Here is a 22,108-nt window from a genome sequence, read left to right as displayed (position 1 = left end):
GAGTGGTTTCTCTATTCTCTCAAACAAGGACAAACAGCCGGCCACCATCTGGGACCCGGGACCCTCAACTAAGCCCTTCAAGTTCCAGCCTTCTGCAAGCCTGATGCCAAGAGCCATGGCCCTGCACCCAGGTCGTCTCTTGGATCGCCTTCCCCTCTCTATGGCACAGGAGTGTGGAGGTGGTCACCTCCAGGCTCCTGTGTTAGCACCAACGACCCCAGAGTCACAGGCAAAGAGACTCTCATATGCAAAGAACATCTTTTTTATTTCCAACTTAAAACTTCATCATTACACTTGTCAAATGCGTCAAAAAACAAAATGAACCAAAAATCGTAGCTGATATCCAGAAAGACAGCTCTATGGTGGTAAGGGCTCTCTTTTCATTACTGGAGACTGAGTCCTTCTTCCTCCCCTACAGCTTCCTCAGTCAAGTACAGAACACGCTGGCACGCTCTTTCCGACACTGAGCAAAGCATAATAAAAAACTCCTGCTTCCATCAGGGTGAAGAAAACACAACTTCCCCCAAAACAAGATTTCAATACCACAGGACGTAGGATGCCAGAGCAAGCCAACTTCGTGATCACACACCTTCCAGTGGCTGAGCAGGACCAGTCGACACATGTAAATGTCGCGTGTGGAAAATGCATCATTAAAAACCCAAACGTATACACTCTAGATTCCCCTATATTTAAGATACTGAGAACAATTGAAATATAAAATTTTAGTGAGTTTGCTACTGTTCCATTCTAGGACAATTAATACTGAGACTGTATCAACTAGAATTTAATAGCTACAGCTACCCTACACACCTCTATTAAACTAAAATAGAGAAATGATTTTGAACTCTTATTTTTAGATGAACAGACTCCTAACAATAAACACCACCCTCTTTTACAGGGAGTAGCGTTTTGTGACTATAAGGAATGTACAAAATACAGTATGAATAGCATGATCCCAACAGTAGCAAAACCACGGTTTTATTTTTTTAAAGTCAAAAACATACAAAAATATTAGCCTGAAATGGCAAGTTTTCAAATACCAATCTGTGTAAAAATGTTTAAATAGTGATGTTACTGCAAAAATATATATTTATTCTATTTTTTTCTATCTGCAACAGTTTATAAAGGCAAACGAACACCTGCAATTGAGGTAGCGAAGCCAAATTCACAAACTTTGGATTAAGAAAATATCCTTCCTATGTTTTAACAGCATCTTTTATACAACGTTAAATGAATTCTAATGGTTTTGCGATTTTTAATTGACATGTATCACTTCATAAAACTTAATATAAAATACTGCAAATGTTTTTGTTAAAGAGATATTTCGTCCTGACAATTATTTCACATTCAAAATACTGTACAGAAAAATCTGAAGTCACCATATATTACATAAAAAGCTATGTATTTACATTTTCAAATGCAGTTCTGGAAGCTGGGGGTAAGCAAACTGCTCCTGGCGGTCTCCTGCATCAGTGGCTGCGAATGATCCCTCTTTATGGAGGGTGGTTCATGCAGGGCCTCTGTGTGCTTTCCAATCACAGAACTAGGAAATGACTCAATTCAAAAGGAAATGGATAAAAATTGTCTTCTCTGAAGGTAACAAGACAGAAATGTGCTTCAAAAGTAACAGCTGATTTCTGGTTTCATTTCAGTAACACCGACACAATCATAATTTGAAAATTCATCAAACTCACAGACATCTATGGTATTCTTTTCAGTGCAATTACAAGACTTTTGTTTTCAGATTTTTAAGGATTTTTAAGGTGGGATTTTCTTCCCACCAGAAAGCCAATTCTAACACCTTGACATTTTTCCTTATGTTGTTGTGATTTAATAATAATAAACATGGCTACGTTAAAAGACCACTTGGCTCCATAGTCCTGACCCGAAAAGAAAAATAAGATCCTGTCAGTGCAACAATGAAGACTGGTTCTAGAATGTTTCCTAGTTTCTGCAGGTGGAAGCCAGAGCTGCGGGAGCATCCAGTGCTGCGTGGGGCCGGAGTGACTAGTACACGTAGGGGAAGATGCGGTAGGGCACCCGCTGGCAGTACTTCTCCCAGGCCAGGCCGTACTTCTTCCGACAGTGGCGCTCATCACGCGCTTCCCGGTGCACCAGCAGCACGGTGAAGTAGATCACGTAAAAATATGGCAGGACGTGCTTAAAACCTGTGGGTCGCCACCGCAGAGGAATTAGGTATTTTTATGATCCCAGCGCAGTATTTTCCCTGCTCTGACCCCCAAATCCTCTCAAAGTGAAGCATGAGATTGCTTCCTTTTTTCCAGTGATGGGGAAAGCACCCTGCCCCCAGCACATGGCAGACGTGGTGTCCGCAGCACAGACTCTCCGGGGGACAGCAAATGCCACGCCCGTCCTCCCCTCTGCCCCAACCTTCGGGATCTCTGAACCCCAGTCAAAGCTCTAAACTCACTACCCTAGACTCGGCTTAGAAAGAAAGCTATCAGGCACAAGCTGCAGGTGTGGGAGTTGCTTCCGCCAGGGGCGCTCCCAGATGCTTTCGTTCCAAAGCACCCCCCTGCCCCTGCCCCTGCCCGTCACCCCCACACCACACACACCATGCCCCCCCACGCAGTGCTCACCACAGGGGAGGGACCACGCCAGGGCCATGATGAGATCACCCAAGTAATTGGGGTGGCGAACGAAGCCCCACCATCCACTAACTAGAAGATTTTTCCCTGTTGAAGTATGGATGGTTTTTAAATCTAGAGGAAAATAAAAATGTATTTATAATGACCTTTACACAAATAGAGACATAAAACCTACGTAATGCAGATAACATAAATATAAACCAATGCTTACGTGCAAGCTTCGGATCAGTGGGATTTTTCCGGAATGCGTTTTTCTGAGAATTTGCACATCGGAAGATTACATATCCACAAACTGTAATTTTTATAAAATTTCATGTTAACAATTTAGATATAACCTAATACTTAAACGCATCTCTAATTTCACTCCAATTATTTCTGTGCTCTGAGGAAATTTCCAAAGTACAGAATACTTTGAAAGGTTTTGAATTGTTCTTAAGAAATCAATCTCAATGTCAAAAGAAGAGAACTATCCTGAAATTTCACCATCTACCAGGGGAATGCAAAACCAACCAATACAGTTACATCGACAAATAAAACCGAATACAGACCAGGCTGTAATTACATCAAGCCTGGCGTCCTGTAGACTCAAGAATGTGGGGTGTCATCTGATGCTGTAGCACCTACGAGTCGTTAACATGGACGCTGCATGAATCACAAACTACAGCTCGGAGGCAGCACCAGGGTGCCCTGCATATAACACTCGCCGAGTCCCACTGCAAGCCTACAAGCTGACTGCTTTATTTCAGATTTCAAATGTCTTGTGGGCTTTGACATATCACTGCCTATTAACCACCAGGTAGTCCGGCCTCCACCCGTGCTGAGCCACAGCTGTACCCCCCACTTGCACGACCACCCTGAGGGACACGCACACATGGTGATACTAAATCTTAATTTTAACTTTAACCAATGCCTTGAATTTCTTCTTCTGCCATGGGTGCTGGTTGGCATAGCAGACCTCGCTACCCTCGAAGCTCACGCTGATTTCCCCACCCTACCTCTGGGGCAGGCATTTAATAAACAGAGTAACAGAAGGAAAGCCAAGCTGATGCTGTACGCACCTGCCCATGCTGCCCCTCTGCCCTCCTCTTCCCACAATTCCCCACCACCTCACAATTTAGATCAAACACCCTATCCTCTAGTGAGTCCACACCGCCTGGCATTCCCCAGAGAGCCATGCTCTCCACCTTCAGCACCTCACTTGGGCTGTAAATCCCCCCCACTGGTACGCTCACACCACACACGGAGTCAGAGCCCAGGCAGGGCTAGCACACAGGACCAACCTTCCTGCCTTTCAGGTGCCCAGCAGGGACAGCAAAGGGAAAGCCACCGACGGATGAAGCATCATTCTCTCTGAGAGACCAGAATTTTTCTGTATCACTCACCAATCACAAGCCACTTCAAACCTGAGCTAACTGTGGCCGCATGAAAAGGCGTGTTAGAACAACATGTAGATGCCAGAACACGACAGACTCAGCAACAACGCTCCATACATAGACACTGAAGACAATACTCACGTTTCAGAGCGATGATCAGGGAAGCCATGGGCCAAGACACTTCATTTGGATGGTTGACGAGATAAAAGGCTTGAAAGCTGTAGATAAACGGAACCCACACTAGGTCTCCAAAAGCCAGCATGAATCCAAACCCATCGTGGGTGATGTCCATGGTTGTCAACAATGCTTCCTGTGGGAAAGAGCGGGAAAAGCCATCGTTAAAGACCTTCGTGGAATGAAAGCTTCCAGACTTCAGGTTTACAAATAAAGCATGGGTTTCTAGTCAAATTCATACCGAGCTATGGGAGAAGACCCCAACCAAAAGTGTTTGAGGCGGGTCTCGGATACTGCACCTGCCTACAGCCTCGCAGACACTCCCAGGAAAGTGCACTTGTGTTTAATGACTCTTCTCCCTCCCCTCCTGACCCAGTGAGAAGGTGGGTCAGCCTCCAGCGGGCGCCCCACAGCAGCCAGATGCCACAGGAATTCCTTAACTGGAGCCCTTTCCTCCAGAAGGCTGTGGTACTGACAACACACGGCCCACCCCCGCCCCCCGACTGCACCCCTGCACCCCCCCCATAAGGACCCGCCTTCCCAGCAGCCGTCACTCCACTCAACAGAAGATGTGTCAAAAGTTCCAGAACATCAACGTCCAGCACTGCACGTCAGAAAGCAGCCGAGAGGAAAAACTAGAATTACTAATCGCTGAAAAGCTACCAGAAAGAAAGTTTTTTTAGAAAAGCCTCTGAGGTGATGAAGCAACAGGGAAGCATCGTTTGGCCTCCATGACTCCAACAGCAGGAAGGCCATGTGCCCAGAAGACCAAGTTGCTTTTAGGATCAAGGTTTTCTTTCCAAAGCACATCTCCCCAGGCACTCAGAGAGCAGGGCCCAGGGCTGAGCAGGAGGCAGGACTTGAGAGGAACCGTGACCCGGATTCTTATAACTGAGGCCCACTGGCCACAAACTGCCCCTGCCCTCCCAAAGACAAGGAAGATTCCTGAAAGACCAGCATCAGGCTTTCCAGTGGCTCTGACAGTGCTCTCTGCAGCCAGCCTGGCGCAGGCCAGGGGCGATGCGCTGGTGACCCCACCACAGGGCCTGCAGAAGCCCCTTCAGACACCAGCCACCAACACACCATCACGCAAACTTGCTCTGGGACGAGAGAATGTCAGCTGCCAGTTGTTTTTGCAAACCGAGAGAAAACTCAAGTTGGAACCAGAGGCACAGATTACAAGGACACCAGGAAACTGGTAAAATGAGTCTAAGATGGGCCCAAGGAATACATGATCCTCAAGCAGCAGAAAACACAGATGGCTTCTCAGCATGAGGAAAGCCACATGTTAGGAACTTGGCCTGACTTATACTGGTTTCCTCCATTATCATGACTTCTTTCTACCCATTTAGTCACAGCGGTTGTGTTTTGCAACACCAACAGTGGGCCCCAGGATGTAAGAACTGGCTGCCTCCTGACAATCCAAAAAGTATTATCCTAATCCAGTGACACTGCATCAAATGAAGGTGGATGGATACATTGATTAAGAAATTGAGACTGATTTATATCAACTGGCCACATCTGCAAAGCCACAATCTACAGATCTTAAGTATCTCACACTAGGGAGCAGCTGACACACATGGAAATTCCCACTTGCATGTGTTGGCTCAAGGTGCCGCGTGGACGGACACCCAACCTGCTCCTCAGCAACAGCCTGAGAGGGGTGCCCCCTCCAACCCCGGGCAGGAGGCCAAGGCTCCTAAAATGAATTACCTCATTCCAGAGAGCGTCCACCACGTACAAGAGCTGGAAACTGTTAACCAAAATCATCGCTAAGGATGGAGCAGCTCGATGCTGTAGCTTCATCTCAGCCAAAAGCATCACCAAGTTCACAACCACCTAAAAGAAAAGGGTTAGGTACCATCTCGAAGTGCCTCCCCAGAGCCTTAGCTACCATGGCAGGAGACAGTCACCGTCACTTCACTGCTGAGAAAGCTGCAGATGCCACCTTACCACGCAGCAACCTGCAGAGCCAAGATGAAGGGGGGAGACCATGAACCCAGATGTGATGCTCCAGGAAGGACACGTGGTCACCTCTGCAGTACTCTTGTCAAAAAAGCATCATCACTCATGCAGTCATGAGAAGACAGCAGCCCCTACACAGCACAGGCCCAGCACTCTGCAAACGGCAAGGCCACATAAGCCGGGAAAGCCTCCGAGAGGCAAAGCCGGGTCACAACCCCAGGGACCGGGGGTCTGTGGAGCAAGGGTCCCGGGATAGAGACAGGGCAACAGTGGAAAAACAGGAAACCCAAACACAGTCTGTGGATTTAGCTGATGATACTGTAACGACGGTAATCCGCTGGCCTGCAGGATGCTCACTCGGGGAACCAGCGAGGTGCAGATGCCAATTATTTCCCCCAACGGGTCTAAAATTAAGTCAAATTCATTTTCTTTTCTTTTTAAAGATGAGGAAAATACATTTTTTCATACATGAATTCACCTACACAAATAACACATCCCTACATAAACAACTGATAAAATCAAAACAAACTCTTAGTTTTTTATAACCTACAACAAGAGGGTATCTGAACCCCACAGCCTCTATTTACAGGGACAAAATACTCCAAATACAGATCTGCAGAAAGCTATAATTATTCCTAAAAACAAAATTATTCCTAAAAACTCGCAGCTTAATCGAAATTATCTACAGTTTTTTCTAAATGCAAGACGACCATGTAGTCCTGAATAGAAATTTTAAAGAGAAGAAGACATACGTACCCATCCAATCAATCCAGGGCGCAGTTCACAAAAGTATTTGAGATCAAAAGTACCAATCCGAGGATTTAGTTCACGGCCAATGAAGAAGTCATAGATGGCATTTCCTGGAAAGGGAAAAGTCCTTATCCAAACAATACAGCAGTTGTGAAGCTTACAAAGAGCACTGCTGCATGCCGCCCAGGTCCCAGTCCAGCCGCTCAGGGTCTGGCAGGCGGCTGCGCGGGTGGGCAGGACGGACTGTGAGCTCCAGGTGGCAAGAAGATGCGTTCCCCTTCCAGAAGCAGCCAGGGCCTTTATGGCCAGATCTGCTTTTAGGGGACCCGGAGCTTTTTTTAAATGTAGACTCAAAATTTTCTAAAATAAGCAAGCTCATTTTACAAAATGTTTGAACACTTCAGGTCAGAATCAATCAATTTGTAATATCCGTGACTTGTCTTCTTTTTTTTAAGGCTGTTTACCATTTGGGCCTGAAAGGAGACTATCCTAACTTGTGATGCTGATGATAGTAAAACGTTAGTGACTGTACTCAAGTCACTAAAGTAAGAGGTCTTACCTGTCAAGTGACTGAGAAAAGAAGAGAATTGAATAGGAAAGAAGAAGAAAAATACTCTATTTTTTCCCTTATTGTGTCTTTTCTTTCCTGTGGGTTCTCCATCCCGCAGGGCTGGAGAGGGCAGGGCTGCGCTGCTCACCAGAGCTGGCGGGGGCCAGGGCGGCCGGGGGTGCCCATGCAGCCCGCACGGCCAGGTAGGTGCTCAGGGCCATGGCGAAGGTGGCAGCGGCCAGCGCCAGCGGCAAGAAGTGGTGGTACACGTAGTGCAGCTCCACACCCCGGCACAGAGCCGCCCCAACGGCCACGCAGGTCAACAGGAAGGCGTAGAACCCTTCAAGAAAGGGCAGAAGAGAACCGTTAGCCTGGGTTCCCAGGTCTCTATCCTGAGAAAAGGCTGCAGCGTCATCTTTTCAAGGCTCACTTGCATGACTCAGGATCAGCAGCCAAGCGGCGTCCTGAGCCTGACCTTTCAACACGGGTCCCCTGGCTCTCAGTGTTTCAAGTATTTTAACATACTTGAGCTATTCTTTTTTATTAGGAACAGTCATCATGTGCTTTTAGTGAAGAGAGAGCTGAAAAGTACATAGAAATTCACTATTAAAAAGCTGAGAAGGTTCTCAAAATTTACCTAATCCTAACCCTCAGGCCAAACCATGAACAGAACTATGCCAAACATACCTATAAAGTCTTTGGGGCAATCTTAACAGTTAAAAAATTGTAATTAGGGGCACCTCGGGGGCACACTCAGGTATCGGACTCTTCGTTTTGGCTCAGGTCGTGATCTCAGGGTCATGGGATCGAGCCCCCTGAGAGGTGCCTTGCCAAGTGCAGTCAGCTTGAGATTCTCTCCTTCTGCCCCTCCCTCCACCTCTCTAAAATAAATAAATCTTTTAAAACTAAAATAAATCTTTTTTAAAACTTGTAACTATTTTCACTTGAAAATACCTTATCGGTAATGGTTTCAGAAGATCCTGGTTATATTGTATCCCCCAGAACAAAGGTAAGAGGAGAGGCCATTGGGTGGGGCCTGTGGGCCCCCAGGGAACCCCTGCCCCCGCCAGCCCCCCTCAGCTCACCAGCCGCCCTGTCTCTGAGCTAAAGCAGCAGTTCCACTTCCAGGAACAAGCACCTACGAGAGCACTGCTCTAAGTCAGAAAGTTACATTTGGACTAACAAACACAGAAAAGAGGTAGCTATTATTTACGTAAGAATTCTACAGATGAAGCTCTTAAAAAGCAAAAGGGTCAGCTGTGGTTTATAATTTAAATCCACATTCTCCACATACCAGGTTTAGTCCAAAAACTAACTTTTAGGTATTTAAACTTTTTCTTTAACTTTTTACAACATTCATTTAACTCTTATAAGCTTTATGAATATTAAAGACAAAGAACAGCAGAAAAAGCAGCTTCCAGCCCTACAGCCCGTAGTATCTAGGGCTCTCCTTGACTCATAAGGGAGAAACCTCTTGAAGAGAAACCTAACGCTGGAACCAGTGAGAGAGAAGGACTGAGCAACTAGTCCACGGCTGCCACCCAGACACCGTGGCTGGTAGTGAAAGGGGAGTGAAAACAAGATCCCTTAGGAAAGAAGGAAATCCATGCCAAGGGAGAGCCTCTGACACAAAGATCAACAGGCCCGAAGGCAAAAATAACCCCCTCACCCTCCCTAGCCTGGGCCTACCAAGGGGGCAGAGTGTTAGAGATTCTGAAGCTGGTTCTCTGGTTCTAGCAGCAACAGATGTGGTAAAACTAAAATAAATAAAATACCTGACAGTAGCAGCAAGTGAGCATAAAGCAGACACACGGGTCAGCAGTGAGCAAGTCTCCATATTTTACACACTGGGCACAGGATGCATCTAAAATATCTTTGCCTGACCTTCTAGAACCCAGGATAATAACTTCAGATTGAGTAGGTGCTAGGTAAGTCATAAAAAAATGTACCCAGGGTTAGAAAGGTAAGTGACAGGATTAAAAATAGCCAAGAATTAAATTTATAACATAATTCCCAGGAACAGAAATCTACTCAATCATGCTGAAGTGGAAAATCACTGAGGGATAGCCATAACATACACCTAGTTCCTAAAAGCAAGTGAGCTGCACTTGATCAAAGTCTTTGCATGGCACGGGGGGACCCCCATCCTCACTCAGCACATCATCCCACCATGGGGGTACCTGAAGGTTCGGACCACACTCAGCCTCACCCACTGGTGCCCAGTCATGGACACCTCCTGCAGGCCAGTCACCATCCCACCACCGAGGGTCCCACGGGGAACAAGACAGGGTCCCCACTTCCCCATCCCCAGATGTTGGGAAGGCATCACCAAACAAACAGGAGAAGGGAGACAAATGATGAGCACAGGGTGATGTAGGGACATGTGGAATCACTCCACTGGACACCTGAAACTAATATGACACAGTATGTTCACTACACTGGATTTTTTTTTTTTTTTTTTTTTTTTTTTTTTTTTTTCTTTCACTACACTGGATTTAAGATAAAATTAAGAACTAAAACCATGGGTGCCTGGGAGCTTAGTCGGTGAAGCGTCTGCCTTTGGCTCAGGTCATGATCTCGGGGTCCTGAGATGGGGCCCCACGTCACGCCCCCTGCTCAGGAAGGAGTCTGCTTCTCCCTCTGCCGCTCCCCCACTAGTGTTTTCTCTCTCTTTCAAATAAATATTAAAAAAAAAAAAAACATAAAGTAAAATATAAAAGAGAAAGGGACCCAAGGGCTTCTCTGAATAGAGATGTGACAGGGATGAAGCAGCTCCATCGGCACTTCGGGGACAGCTTTCCAGGCAGAAGCACTGTGGCCACAGCTGAAGGAGGATGGCGTGCTCCAGAATGGGACTTGCCGGGTCTGGCAGTGACCCAGGATGACCCAGGAGGATAAATACACAGACAAGTACAGTTACTTCAGTCAGCAATAAACACCTCTAGGAACATCAAACTCGGTGGCGGCAGAGGCGCCCGAGGGGCTGTCACCACACCGGGCACTGTGGGCTGGGGAGCCAGCGGCCTGTCCCCACTGGCAGCAACCAGCTTTGACACGCCAGAGAGCAGAGCGTTCAAGGGCTCTAAACCATCATCAATTTGAGTGTTTAAAAAAGAAAAATCACCATTCAATCTATACTTGAGTCTTCTTCCATCAGCAAGAGGCATTCCTTCCACAACCTTAAAAGGGGGAAAAAAAAGGGTTTTTTAAATTTAAAACTTTAAATAGCACCACACTCCACCATCACATCCATCCTGGCCCTAGAAGGAAGACCACCTTTCAGTAGCAAAGGTGGTCACAGGTCCAAAGAGTTTAGTGGCGCGGCCAAACCCCACAGCAGCTGCTCAGGCATGAGGCTGTGGGATGATCCCCACACCCCGCCCCCCAGGTGCCACCGCCAACCATACGCACGGAGAAGCCTCTGTCTTGTCCACCCTGAGCTCCAGAGTCTCCAGGGACTTCCTGCTGCTCCCAAGGCAGGCTACCAGGCTTCCGTCCCACACAGCATGGGTCCCTGTCCTCAGGCCCGCCACTGACTGACCCGTCCTCACAGACTCACCCGCTCTTCCATGCAAACATGCACGCTCACCCTGTCACTCAACCATTCCATGTGCTGCTCCATCTGCTCAGTAGTCACACACGTCACACCCACACAAGCACTTAAGAAACACACGTCTCCCACTGGATGAATTAAAAAGTCCACTATTCAGAAACGGTGTGATTCACTTTGAATACAAAGCGCTAACACGGTGTCATTTGTCTTGGGCTAGACCCTCTTCCCTTTCATCGGCTATGAAAGGGGATCCAGGGGAAGGGTCACACCCGGCTGGGATCACAGGTCAGCAGCATCCCGCCTGCTGACTTCAGGTGATCTATGATCCTATCCGGTACCAATCTAACACCACACTGGCCTGTGGTCTATAAATGTGTGAAAATATACACGTACATGTATACATAAAATCTTTAACCATCAAAACTGCTTTTCTTTTTAAATATTATCTAGTTTGAAGTAAGCTTACCTAAGTCAATCTGAATGTGCATTTTTACTGTATAGCTTTACCCTAAAAACGCCTGAGAGTTCACATCCCAAAAATCATCTCTAGAACCAATAAAGTTATGGGGAGACCCTAAAGTATGGAAGGTCTGCAGCCCCAACCTCCTCTATGGGTGCTCGCCGCAGCAGTAACAAGATCCTCTAGTTCACAGACTGTAAACTTGCAGAGCCCCAAAAATAAGATCTTTAAATGAACTACTTAGTGCTCAGGGAAGCCCACATTCCTTTAAATATACCTGAGCATTCTAGGAAAAAAAAAGAAAGCAACTACACTCAGCAATTTAAGACACCACGTGAGTCTGAAAAGAACTTAAAATGCTCCTCACAACACATTTTTTTTTTAGAAAGATGAGAATCAGAAACTTACTATATTGAAAAAAAAAAAAAAAAGAAAGAAAAACCAAAGCTACAGACTAGTTTAAAATCCTGATCTGGCATCTGAAATAACACTGAGGGGAAGAAGGTCTTTCCTATTTGGTTTGGGAAGTGACGCAGGACCACCCCGCCTCATCGGGGGTTCATACCATTCAGACTTTCAGAAGCACGAGTGTCACAACAGACAAGAGCAGTGGCTTCGCAAATGAGGCAGCCCTGCTACTTCCTACCATGGACGGCTTCCGACCTCAAAACTACTGTCAACTTCCTTCTGGAAGCCCCAGGGTGGGTGGGGCGGGGTCCCCACAGCAGGTGCCTCCCAGCAGACACTTACCTTCCCAATTGGCAATATGTAGAACAGAGCCTGAAGGGAAAACCAGAAGAAGTAGATCGCAAACGCTCTGGTGTCCCACAACTCAGACAAAGCTGGCATAGGAGGCGGGAAATTCAGGAGACTGGGCTCCTTCTCTTTGCACAGCAATAGCAACAGGAAGAGGAAGGTGGGCAGGCCAAGCATGATGAGAAACACACCTGCAAACAAGCAGTGACCATTCAAGGCTTGAGGTTCAGTGCAGACTACCTCGTGTTTTCACTGTTTTAAGGCAGAACAGAAGGCTGGCTGACCATCTGCCACCCAGGGCCGCACCATCCCCAAGTCCACCCTGCCCTGCTTGCCCCATGGGTCCTCAGACAGCAGGTCAGCTGAGTCAGTGCCCAACAGCCAAACCCCACCTGGCAAACCAGGCTCTGACACACTTCACATCCAACCACCGCAGGAACAAACATATTGAGATTCCAGCAAACTAAAGATCAGAAAATCTAAAACTTACCAGCCTAATCGTAAAAAAGCACACTTTCTTTCCCTATGTTTCTAGCAATTAGGACCGCATGATGTTCGTGGGACACATGATGCTGGACACCACCATTCACAGCCCAGCTGGCCCACAGTTATAACTTCCAAAATACAAAGCAACGAAGCCAGGCAGAGTTTTGAACCAGTTGTCTAAAAGTATTTTCTTTGACTAGTATTTTCCTTTACGTAAAATCTCATCACTTTCAAATTACTACCTCTTAATAACACTAAGCCTTTAAACACTTCTGATCCTGGATGCTCACGCCAACCTGTCCAGCGGGTTGGGCAGACATGCTGACCCCATCCTGTGACCCAGGGGCTTTGCTGCAGTCAAGCTCTGTCCTCTTGGGCCTGATGAGTCCATCTTCCTGTCCCTACCTGTCCACCACCCTACCCATACACCTCCCACACAACCTTTCTTTTACCACTCGTCTGCATTTCTTTGTTCAAAACCTATTAATGGGTTGCTGCAAGTTTTAAGTACAGCTATATGGGCCCCCTGTCAACTCCAGGATGTCCTCAAAGATGTTCCCACCCCAGGACTCTGGACCTGCTGCTCCTTCTGACGGGAAGGCTCCTCTCCAGGTTCCACGCCACCAGTCACTGCCCCGCTGCCCCGCTACACCCCGCTACACCAAGCCCCCCACCCCCACCTACCAGGGACTCCACCAAACTCCAGGCTCTTGGGCTGTGTGCCCAGCACTTCAGAGGTTTTCAGTAATGTAGATCCTTTTGTTGGAACAATGTTTTCTTCCTTAGAATCTATGTCTTTTAATTTGATCTCCTCTCTTCTTGGACGAAGGCTATACTGTGTAGACATGGACCTAATTTCTTCCGACAAATGGAATTTTTCCTAATTAAGAAACAGAAAATACTAAACATTTATAGTCAATAGTTATCATTAATGCTGCCACATTCCCTAATTCAGCATCTAAATATAGCCATTTACTAACAAGAATAAATTTGCTAAATTATAGTCAGTCTCAATTTAAGGACAGAATTTTAGAAAAGATAGTAAGAAAATACTATGCTGTACAGTGTGATCCTCGAGGGGAAGTCACACTAACAAAGAGATGAGAAGGGACACCCCGTACCTCAGCATTTCTGTGAAGCATGCCATCCCTCTCTGTGTGCTCGGGCTCCCCATTGTATCTGCTGATGCTGTTCCCAAAAGGCTTCTACGTTGAAGAACACAAACCATTGTAAACATAAGAATTGGACCTTATTAAAAAGACCAAGATGGCAAAAATTTGCTATTAGAAATCAAGCAACAAAACAAAGACAGCTTTGATTCTAAAGAATTTCAACATACTTCTGTTAAAAAGGGAAAGGAATAGATTAGAATTTCTCAGTCTCTAAAAGATTGGATTTCACAGCACAGATTTCTACACAAGATCTTTCATCTTTTAAACATAATGAGACTGAGTGTTACGATGTCACTGAGCCATAGCAGGTACTTAGGGAGCGCCACCAAGTGACCCACAGATCACCTGCCTCCTTGCTAGATTCCCACTGCCTGCTTTCTACAGGGCCCTCAGCTCCCTCTGCCTGGGTCTCCTTCCTCAAACCTGCATCCTATCAGGCAGTGGAGAGGATTCCTCATTGGACCGAATGGTGCAAATCTGTTAGTTTGCAAAGATTTTCCAGGCAATGCTTGGCTGAAATCTGTCACTTTGCTCCTTTCTCCATCACTGACAAATTACAACGCTAATAAGCCAAGAGGAGGAAAGCAAGTTAAAAGTGTCCTTGGGAGGCGGGCTGGCAGAGAGAGGGCCACAGTGAGATGGTATCAGGTTCCAGCTTAGATCAGGGTCAAGCTAAGCAGTGTAAACATTCAACGTACACTTAAATCTACCCAAGCGCCAGTGAGTACTCAGCAGCCAACGGAGCCGCGTAAACACCACACTCCACTTCCAGCAGCCAGCATAGAGTCCACAGCAACAAGGTGGCCCAGTACCACAGCTGGTCAGCCAGCCCCAAACTATGCGGCTGCAAACTGCCAGGATGCTCATGCAGGGAGGCCAGCGACTGCAAAAGGTCACGCTCAGGCAGCCATGTGACCATCAAAGCTACATGCAGCACAGGTCCTTCCCACACAACACACCGTCCTCAACTCCAGGGTGGGCATGCAGTGCCCAGGGCGCTGCTGGTGAGGAACAGAGCCAGTGTTCCTGAGGCACCAGGACTCTAAGGTCACACTGTACACACAGAATGGTCACTACATGCTAAACACGAAGAAATGACAGGGAGTAGCATGCAGCCTGTTCCCTAACCTGAGTCACCTGACTGGCTGTGAGAACCGCTTACATGGAATGCTCGAGCTCACCAGCCATCATCAAAACACAAGGTAGAGCTCTGAGCTGACAATCTCTGCCAATCAGATTGACAAAATATATATATATATTATTATAAATCTCAGGATGAGAAAATGAAATAGGCATTCACACACCAGTGATGTTGGCATAAACCTTCTTGAAGCAATTTGGCCACAAATCTGCTCTACCATCTGACCTAGCAGTGCCATTCCTAAGAATTCATCTTAAGGAAAACTTCACAACAGTGAAAATTTAGAGAAAAATCTAAATGCCTATCATCAATAAGGAAGCTGATGTTAACAATCAGGTCACATCTGTATGATTTACAGTATAGCCGAACAAGAACATATAGCAAACCATGTACAAAAATATAATACAGGTTATTCCCAATATTTTAAAATTTAAAAATCTGACTATAAAACAGTATGTACACAAAGCCAGTTTTTTAGGGTTATTAAAAATCTGTGTGCACTTTCCCAGAAAAGAGAGAATATTAAGTGAACAAAATAAAAGATCATCTGTATTCTATCCTTTTTCCTCAAAATCATTTCCATCTGGCGTATGTACAATGTAAGATATCCAGTGCAAGGACCTACGGGTTCTGTACATGGATGTCTCTAAGCTTCAACTTGGACAATGATTCCCCTAAAGTTATCGTCTTGGAATAGGGCAAGTGGTCAAGTGTGATGATGTGAAGACACCACAGATATGTTTCCCTATTTTATACACAAACTTCTATAAACTATAAAACTTTTTCAGGTCTACCTACAATATACCTCTATGTCAAATTTAAACACTGCTTTTTTAAAAACCATGATATTAAACAGCACCCTCATAACAGCATTTTTCCCCCCCTGGTATTAAGAGCATTATACTTCTATTCTTCCATTTGTTTATATCATCCTCCAAAGTCATCACCCAGATGCACTGTTTCCTGGGCCCTTTATTCGACTCACTGCAAACAGTGTGAGAAAACAGGCCCCCAAAGCAGGAGGCACTTTTGGAGGGAACCCTGAATAAGGGGAAAGGCCCCTCCACCGGCCCAGGACCACGCACCAGCACCAACGGGGTCAGCTTCACTTCAAGCACCTCCTTCCTCATTTCCTTCATGTCGGCCTGGTGCGAAGCGGAGGCAGATCGGCGGGAACTTCTCGGTGGTCGACCCGGGGATCGGGAGCGCGATCTGGACCTACTCCCTCGGCGTCTGGAGGGAGAACTGGAAGTTGAGCCACTTTTCCTTTGTCTGAAGGAAGTTAAAGGCTAGAGAGGAACAAAAAGGCAGAGCTTTAGCATAGAACAGACCTGAATAAGATGAGGGCATAAAGGTGTGGCCAGTACGGACTCCACCACTGCCCTGGGCATTGAGGCCTCCAAGGGCCTGCCGGATAGTGGCCCACCTCCCACAGGACACGTGTGGCCTGTCCACTCCTGACCCTCCTCATGGATGTGCCCAAACAAACCAGCCATGTGCTTTCCTGAGAGTACATACAGGGAAAACAGCTACCACAGACTGAGTCAAACCGAGATGAGGGGACACACAAACAGCATGCAGTAACAAGAAACCCAACCCCCCCCCCCCCCCCCCCCCCAGGTACAATCTGAAGGCGCATAAAATCTGCAAGGCTGGATTACTTCACAGCGCTTCGCACTGCCCTCTTCTTTCCCACCCGATTCTGTGTGGCCAGGGAGCTAAGAATGGCTTCACATTTTGTAAATGATTGCAAACAAAAGCAAAAGAAACATGAAACTTTGTGACACATGAGAATTACTTGAAATTCTGGTTGCAGTGTTCATAAATAGTTTTATTAGAACACAGCCACATCCATTCACTTCCAGACTGCCTGGAGCTGCTCTCACACTGCAGAAACCACAGGGCCCATAACGCCTAAGATATTTACTATCTACCTCTTTGTTCAAAAACTTTGCCAACCCCGGCTAGAGTACTTAAACTGTGGTTCAGGCTGTGGGTTCAAGAACTGTTTCTTACTGATCCACAACAAAAAATGAAATTGAGGTTGGACTTTTAGAAATGTTTAGAGCATTTCGACAAAGTAATTTCATGCCTACTGAATCAAAGGGTACAAAGTTAGGGCTTTTACTTTGTACATCCTTTTCCATGTGTCTAGTAAGTTATTTTTATGGTATTTTACATAAGCACTTCTACACCATGGATCAGATCATTTAAAGCCCAAGCCCCACTGAGAGGCCAAGAAGCTCCAGGCCAGACCTAAATCTAATTGTCACTCTCCTGATTAAATCCTCCGTGATCGGGATGAAGCCCAAACCCCTCCAGTTCTGCTCCCATTGAACCCTTGGCTGGTCCTCACCCCCACCCCAAGCCTTTGGCCAGAGTGTGACCTCCATCACCCAGGGCTTCCCCATCTGGCCTCAGTGCCCACAAAGGTGTCTCCCTGAGACCCAGTTCCGCCCCACCCCAGTGTGCGCCAACACCACCCACCAAACTTCCCTCACCAAAGGCATTTATCCCAGCGCCTCCAAACAGAGCCAGAGGCGACTGCTCTATGCCAACAAGCCCCCCATTGGTTATGTCCCCTTCCTCTGAGCAGACTGGCTGACCACAGGGGCACCGACCTTGATATCATTCTCCTTCAGCTCAAGCTCAGTGCCATCTTTGTACTGTACGGTGTAGAGCTGCGAGTGGCTGTCATGGCTCAGAATTTCCACTTCGTAGTAAAGCGAACTCCCCGGCCACCGACCTCTCACCACCTCGCCATCAGCGAATTTCCTACTCGGCATCTTCAGGACTCAGTCTGGTTGAAAAGAAAAAACAAGGAGTTGCTGCATACGCACTTACATGTGTCTTTTTTCACAGAATAAACACTAAAACAACTTTCCAACTGGCCAACATTTTTGGACCAGAAACACCTCTGGGCAGGGGTAGGGGGAGAAGGGGACGTCCAACCCCTTTGTCCAAAGGTGAGAATATAGTGTAAAGCTGTTAACTGTTTTTTTCAAGGACATAAAAATTGGCAGCAGGAAATGGCAAGGGTTGGGATACACAGAGGCTGTTCTTTCTGCCAGGACATAAACCTTCTGGGGTCACTTTACACAGGATGATGTTGCCACCATGTCGCCTGCCAGTGATATGAAAATGCAGCAGGACATAAAGGCACCAGGTGGTTTGCACTCTGCAAAATCTATCACCCAAGTGACCAGACATCTTGCTGTTCAACAAGACACAGTCAACAATTAGGTCCATTTTTTCATTTATAAATTCGCATATGGGGGCGCTTGGCGGGCTCAGATGGTAGAGCGTGCAACTCCTCATCTCTGGGTTGTGAGTTCAAGCCTCACATTGGGCGTAGAGCTTACTTCAAATAAACTCTAATAAGAAACCAACCATCTGGGAAAATCAAGGATATACAATTAACGTTACTACAACCCACCAACAAGGAGAAAAATAATTCCAAACTCATAATGAAGAGCAAACTGGGGGTGCTTAAATAAAGTTTTTAAGTCTTACAGCTAAAATACAAATTCTACCAAACAAGTCTGCGGGTACCCGGCCTTCATCCTGGTGCAGCTCTCAGGGCTGCAGCAGACACCCACCCTCATTTTAACATTCTTTTGCACACGGCCCCCAGAGCCGCCTTTCCACCACACTCTGAGAAACCACGCATGATCCGCAGGAATTGCCACTTACAGGGGGCCTGCTGGCCACCCTCCTCCAATATCAACTGGTTGCTGGGCGCTTCCAGCTCTCAGGCCGCACGGTTTCCCCGTCCACGGAGTTACAGATTCCCACTTCCACGTGACAACACCGAGTGCCTCCAACTCTCCGCACCGGCGGCTGAACCAGCGGCTGGCCTCGTCTAAGCAGCAGACAGTCCTGCAGAGAAATGCTCCCCCAATGACCTTCCTGTCGCCAGCTCAACAACCTGATCGGCCGTCTGGGCACTAAGCATTCCTCCTCACTCTTCTCCTGTCCAGAGCCGCCGACTGTACAACGCCTGCCGTGTGGGCCCCCCCAGAAGCTCTGGAGTTAAGAAAGGACAAAGCTGCATTACCCCACCCCTCCAGGGGGAAACCTTTCATAAGCACATTTCTTCACTGTTAATTGCCTGAGAAAATACTTCACAAACTGCACTTGTTTAGAGATAGTAGGGAGGCTGGGAGATGAAAGCAAACACAGCCACTCAGCCAGTGATTAGAGGGTGTCCATCCATTACCCACCAGTGTAGAAGGGGCCCTGCCCGCACCCACCTGAGATAGCATCATCGTAGGCTAATGAAGGGGTGTGGGCGAGGGTGAGAGGAGCCAGAGGCATTGGGGCTGACTCACACCTAGCTAAGGAGGCACCGGAGGGGCACCTCGCCAGTGGAGGCAGTGGATGCCTGGGGACACACAGAAAGGGCACAAAAAGGAAGGTGACAACAGCAAACCTTGTCTGTTTCAACATTCAGGTCCGAGAACCTCCAAGTACTAAGAAAGAGGAAGGAAATGTGCCCTCTTCTCTCTTGCCCCTCCTCCTCCCTGGACCCCCTAAAATCAAACCACTGTTACTGGTACTGATTCTCTGATGCTGGTCAACCAGGGTTTAAAGAAGACAACTATATCTGACTACATGAAGATGCCATTCAAGTTTCAAACAACTCTCCACACATCTGAAATCCAGTCCCTCAGAACTTTTAAAAAGGCCTCGGAACAGATACTGCACCTTTCTGAACACTGATTTATTGGCATCTTTCTATTACACTCAAGTAAATCTTTTAGGTTAGGGTGCCTGGGTAGCCTTGTGGTTGAGCATCTGCCTTTGGCTCACTGCGTGATCCTGGAGTCCTGGGAGAGTCCTGCATCGGGCTCCCCCTGCAGGGAGCCTGCTTCTCTCTGCCTATGTCTCTGCCTCTCTCTGTGCCTCTCATGAATAAATAAATAAAATCTTAATTAAATAAATATTTTGGGTTACAGAAATTAAGATACCTGGTGAATATCTGTTAGGTCACTATGCTTAATTTTTTAAAAAGATAACAAAGAACTGGGACTTCATAGTGATGTTTCACATGGTGGCCAAGAAAGAAAACCCAAGCCGGCACTTTCCTTAGGAGACCACTATGGTATCAACAAATACCCCAAAAGATGAAACCACAGCATCATGTGCACCTCCACTTTGCCCAAGATCCTCCCACATTGTGACAGCGGGGCCACCTTCTAACAGGATCTCCTGCGGGAGTAAATGGGCCAGGTCTGGACACTCGAGCTTCACTGCCATCACACATCCTTCTAATGAGGGGCAGACACACAGACAAGCTTCTCTTAGAAGGGATGTATCAGTCAAGGGTGGAAAGAAAAAATGTGTTTACTGAATACCACCTTCTCAGGCTTGTGGCTGTGAAGCCCCATGCTTGCTAACTTCTCAGTCAGCCCTGGAATCCTCACCCACTTGGGCTCCAATATGTTACTGTTTATCAACACCACAGAGCACTGCTGATCAGAGACCACAGTGTTACACGGTCTGTGGTCATCTTTCCCTCACTTTTCCAAACCAGTCCAGATAGGGCAGAAAGGGGAACTTGGAGAAGTCTGACTGCCTCCCTTGCACACCTGGGCCCAAGGTCGGCCCACTAGGCATACCCTGGCCTTGCCCCCTGCCCCCTGCCCCCTGCCCCCTGCCCCCTGCAGGAGGCCAGGGTAACACCACAGCCCCGGCCGCCGTCAGGTCAGGCCGGGGAGGCTGACCGAACCCCCTAGGTAATGCAAACACCCCAAGGTGAGGCCCGCTCCCCGGAGGCTCACTCTTCTCCCTCCTCCCCGGACAGCTCTCGGAAACCGGCTGGAGCAGCTGCCCGTGCTCTGTCCACACCCGGCGTCTTCCTGCCCCGCAGCAGGGCCCGTCCTCCCGCCACCAGCACACGGGGCACGGGGCACGGGGCACGCGGCGCGGGCTAGTGCGGCAGGTGCGCGCAGCCGCCAAGGACCTCAGGCCGTAGAGGGGCCCCTTGAGACCGTGGGACGGTGTCGCGACGAGGACTTTGTAAAGATCCTTAAGACGCTGAAAACACAGGGTCGAGCACGCGCAGCCCGCCGCGCTACCCGCGTTCGGAGCGTGAGAGCCGCGGGCCGGGAGACGGCGAGCGCGGACGTCAGAGCATCCCCCGCCCCCGCCCCGGCCCGGCCCCGGCCCGGCCCCCGCCCCGCGCGCCCCTCCCCCGGCCCCGGCCGGGCCCCCCTCCCCTCCCCCCGCGTCCCCGCCCGGCCCGCCGCGGCCGCACGCAGGCTCCAGGCCCCCCCGCCGCCCTCCCGCCGACGCCGCCGCCGCGCGCCCAAAATGGAGGGAGGCGCCGGCGATCTCCACCTCCGCTCCACTTCCGCCGCGGCCCCGCCGACCCCCGCGGGAAAGCCCAGGCCGCGCGTCCCCGCCCCCGCCGCCCCCCACCCCCCCGCCCCCGCCTCCCGCCTCCCGCCTCCCGCCCCCGCCCCCGGAGGCCGCTCGGCGCTGGGCGGCGGGCGCGGGGACGCTCACCTGCGCCGGGCTCCGGCGGGACGCGAACGGCTCCGGGACACCCGCCCAGCAGCACCCGCCCAGCAGCACCCGCCCAGCAGCACCCGCCCGCCGCTCCGCGCGCACGACGCCGCCCGCCCCGCGCGCACCCGCACCCGCACCCGCGCGCCCGAGCGCGCCCCCGCCCGCCCCGCCCCGCCCCGCCCCGCCCCGCCCCGCGCTCCCATTGGCCGCCCGGCCTTTTGAATCGTCCCCGGCGCCGCCCATTGGCCGTGCGCGTGGCGCGGCTGCGGGGGCGGGGCAGGCGCGGAGCCGGGCCGAGGGCTCCATCCGCCCGCCGCCCGCCGCCCGCCGTATCTGGGCGGCCCAGGCGCCGCGCCCCCGCCCCGCCCCTGCGCCCCCGCCCCGCCCAGCCGTGCCCCGCGCGCTCCGGAGAAAGATAATCGCTACCTGCCCAGGAGTCCGTCAGTTCGCGCGGTGCCGAGTCCGGGCCGACTGTCGGGGGCGGCAGGTGCTTCCCGCCAACTCGCAGGCTGAGCTCTCCCGACCGCGAGGGCGGCTGCGGCCGGCCCGCCCCGACGGCCCCTCCAGGGCTCCGGCTCCTTTGTCCCGGCGGCGGGACCCGGCCTG

At 49.2% G+C, this 22,108-nt stretch overlaps 1 protein-coding gene across 4 annotated transcripts; it reads right to left on the bottom strand.

Annotated features, from left to right (window-relative positions):
• Positions 1-244: 244 nt before the first annotated feature.
• Positions 245-21,616, bottom strand: LBR (lamin B receptor). 4 transcript variants are annotated; one of them, XM_038542851.1, is made up of 15 exons: positions 21,500-21,601; positions 18,683-18,868; positions 17,611-17,789; positions 16,075-16,278; positions 13,798-13,881; positions 13,361-13,556; positions 12,185-12,381; positions 10,546-10,600; positions 7,570-7,761; positions 6,878-6,981; positions 5,870-5,995; positions 4,124-4,292; positions 2,821-2,901; positions 2,601-2,723; positions 1,960-2,168 (listed from the first exon to the last, which is right to left on the bottom strand). In XM_038542851.1, the coding sequence occupies exons 3-15, from the start codon at positions 17,773-17,775 to the stop codon at positions 2,008-2,010; spliced, it is 1,857 nt and encodes a 618-aa protein (XP_038398779.1). In that variant the 5' UTR covers positions 17,776-17,789; positions 18,683-18,868; positions 21,500-21,601; the 3' UTR covers positions 1,960-2,007. The 4 variants fall into 4 exon arrangements, with proteins under 4 accessions (XP_038398781.1, XP_038398779.1, XP_038398780.1 ...); XM_038542852.1 differs by lacking the exon at positions 21,500-21,601 and adding an exon at positions 20,773-20,988; XM_038542850.1 differs by lacking the exon at positions 18,683-18,868 and having other exon boundaries at positions 21,500-21,616.
• Between the last annotated feature and the right edge of the window lie 492 nt (positions 21,617-22,108).

This window comes from Canis lupus, chromosome 7 (genome assembly GCF_011100685.1).
Source record: "Canis lupus familiaris isolate Mischka breed German Shepherd chromosome 7, alternate assembly UU_Cfam_GSD_1.0, whole genome shotgun sequence".
Classification (NCBI taxonomy): domain Eukaryota; kingdom Metazoa; phylum Chordata; class Mammalia; order Carnivora; family Canidae; genus Canis; species Canis lupus.
Note: the sequence above shows the minus strand (reverse complement) of the source record. Positions and strands in the feature narration are given on the sequence as shown.

Coding starts and splice junctions, on each gene's coding strand:
- LBR (XM_038542850.1), bottom strand. CDS start 17,775: ATGCCGAGTAGGAAATTCGCTGATGGCGAGGTGGTGAGAGGTCGGTGG. Junction 12,382..13,360: donor GGAGTTTGGTGGAGTCCCTG/GTAGGTGGGGGT, acceptor GCTTGTTTGCAG/GTGTGTTTCTCATCATGCTT. Junction 2,724..2,820: donor CACTGATCCGAAGCTTGCAC/GTAAGCATTGGT, acceptor ATTTTCCTCTAG/ATTTAAAAACCATCCATACT.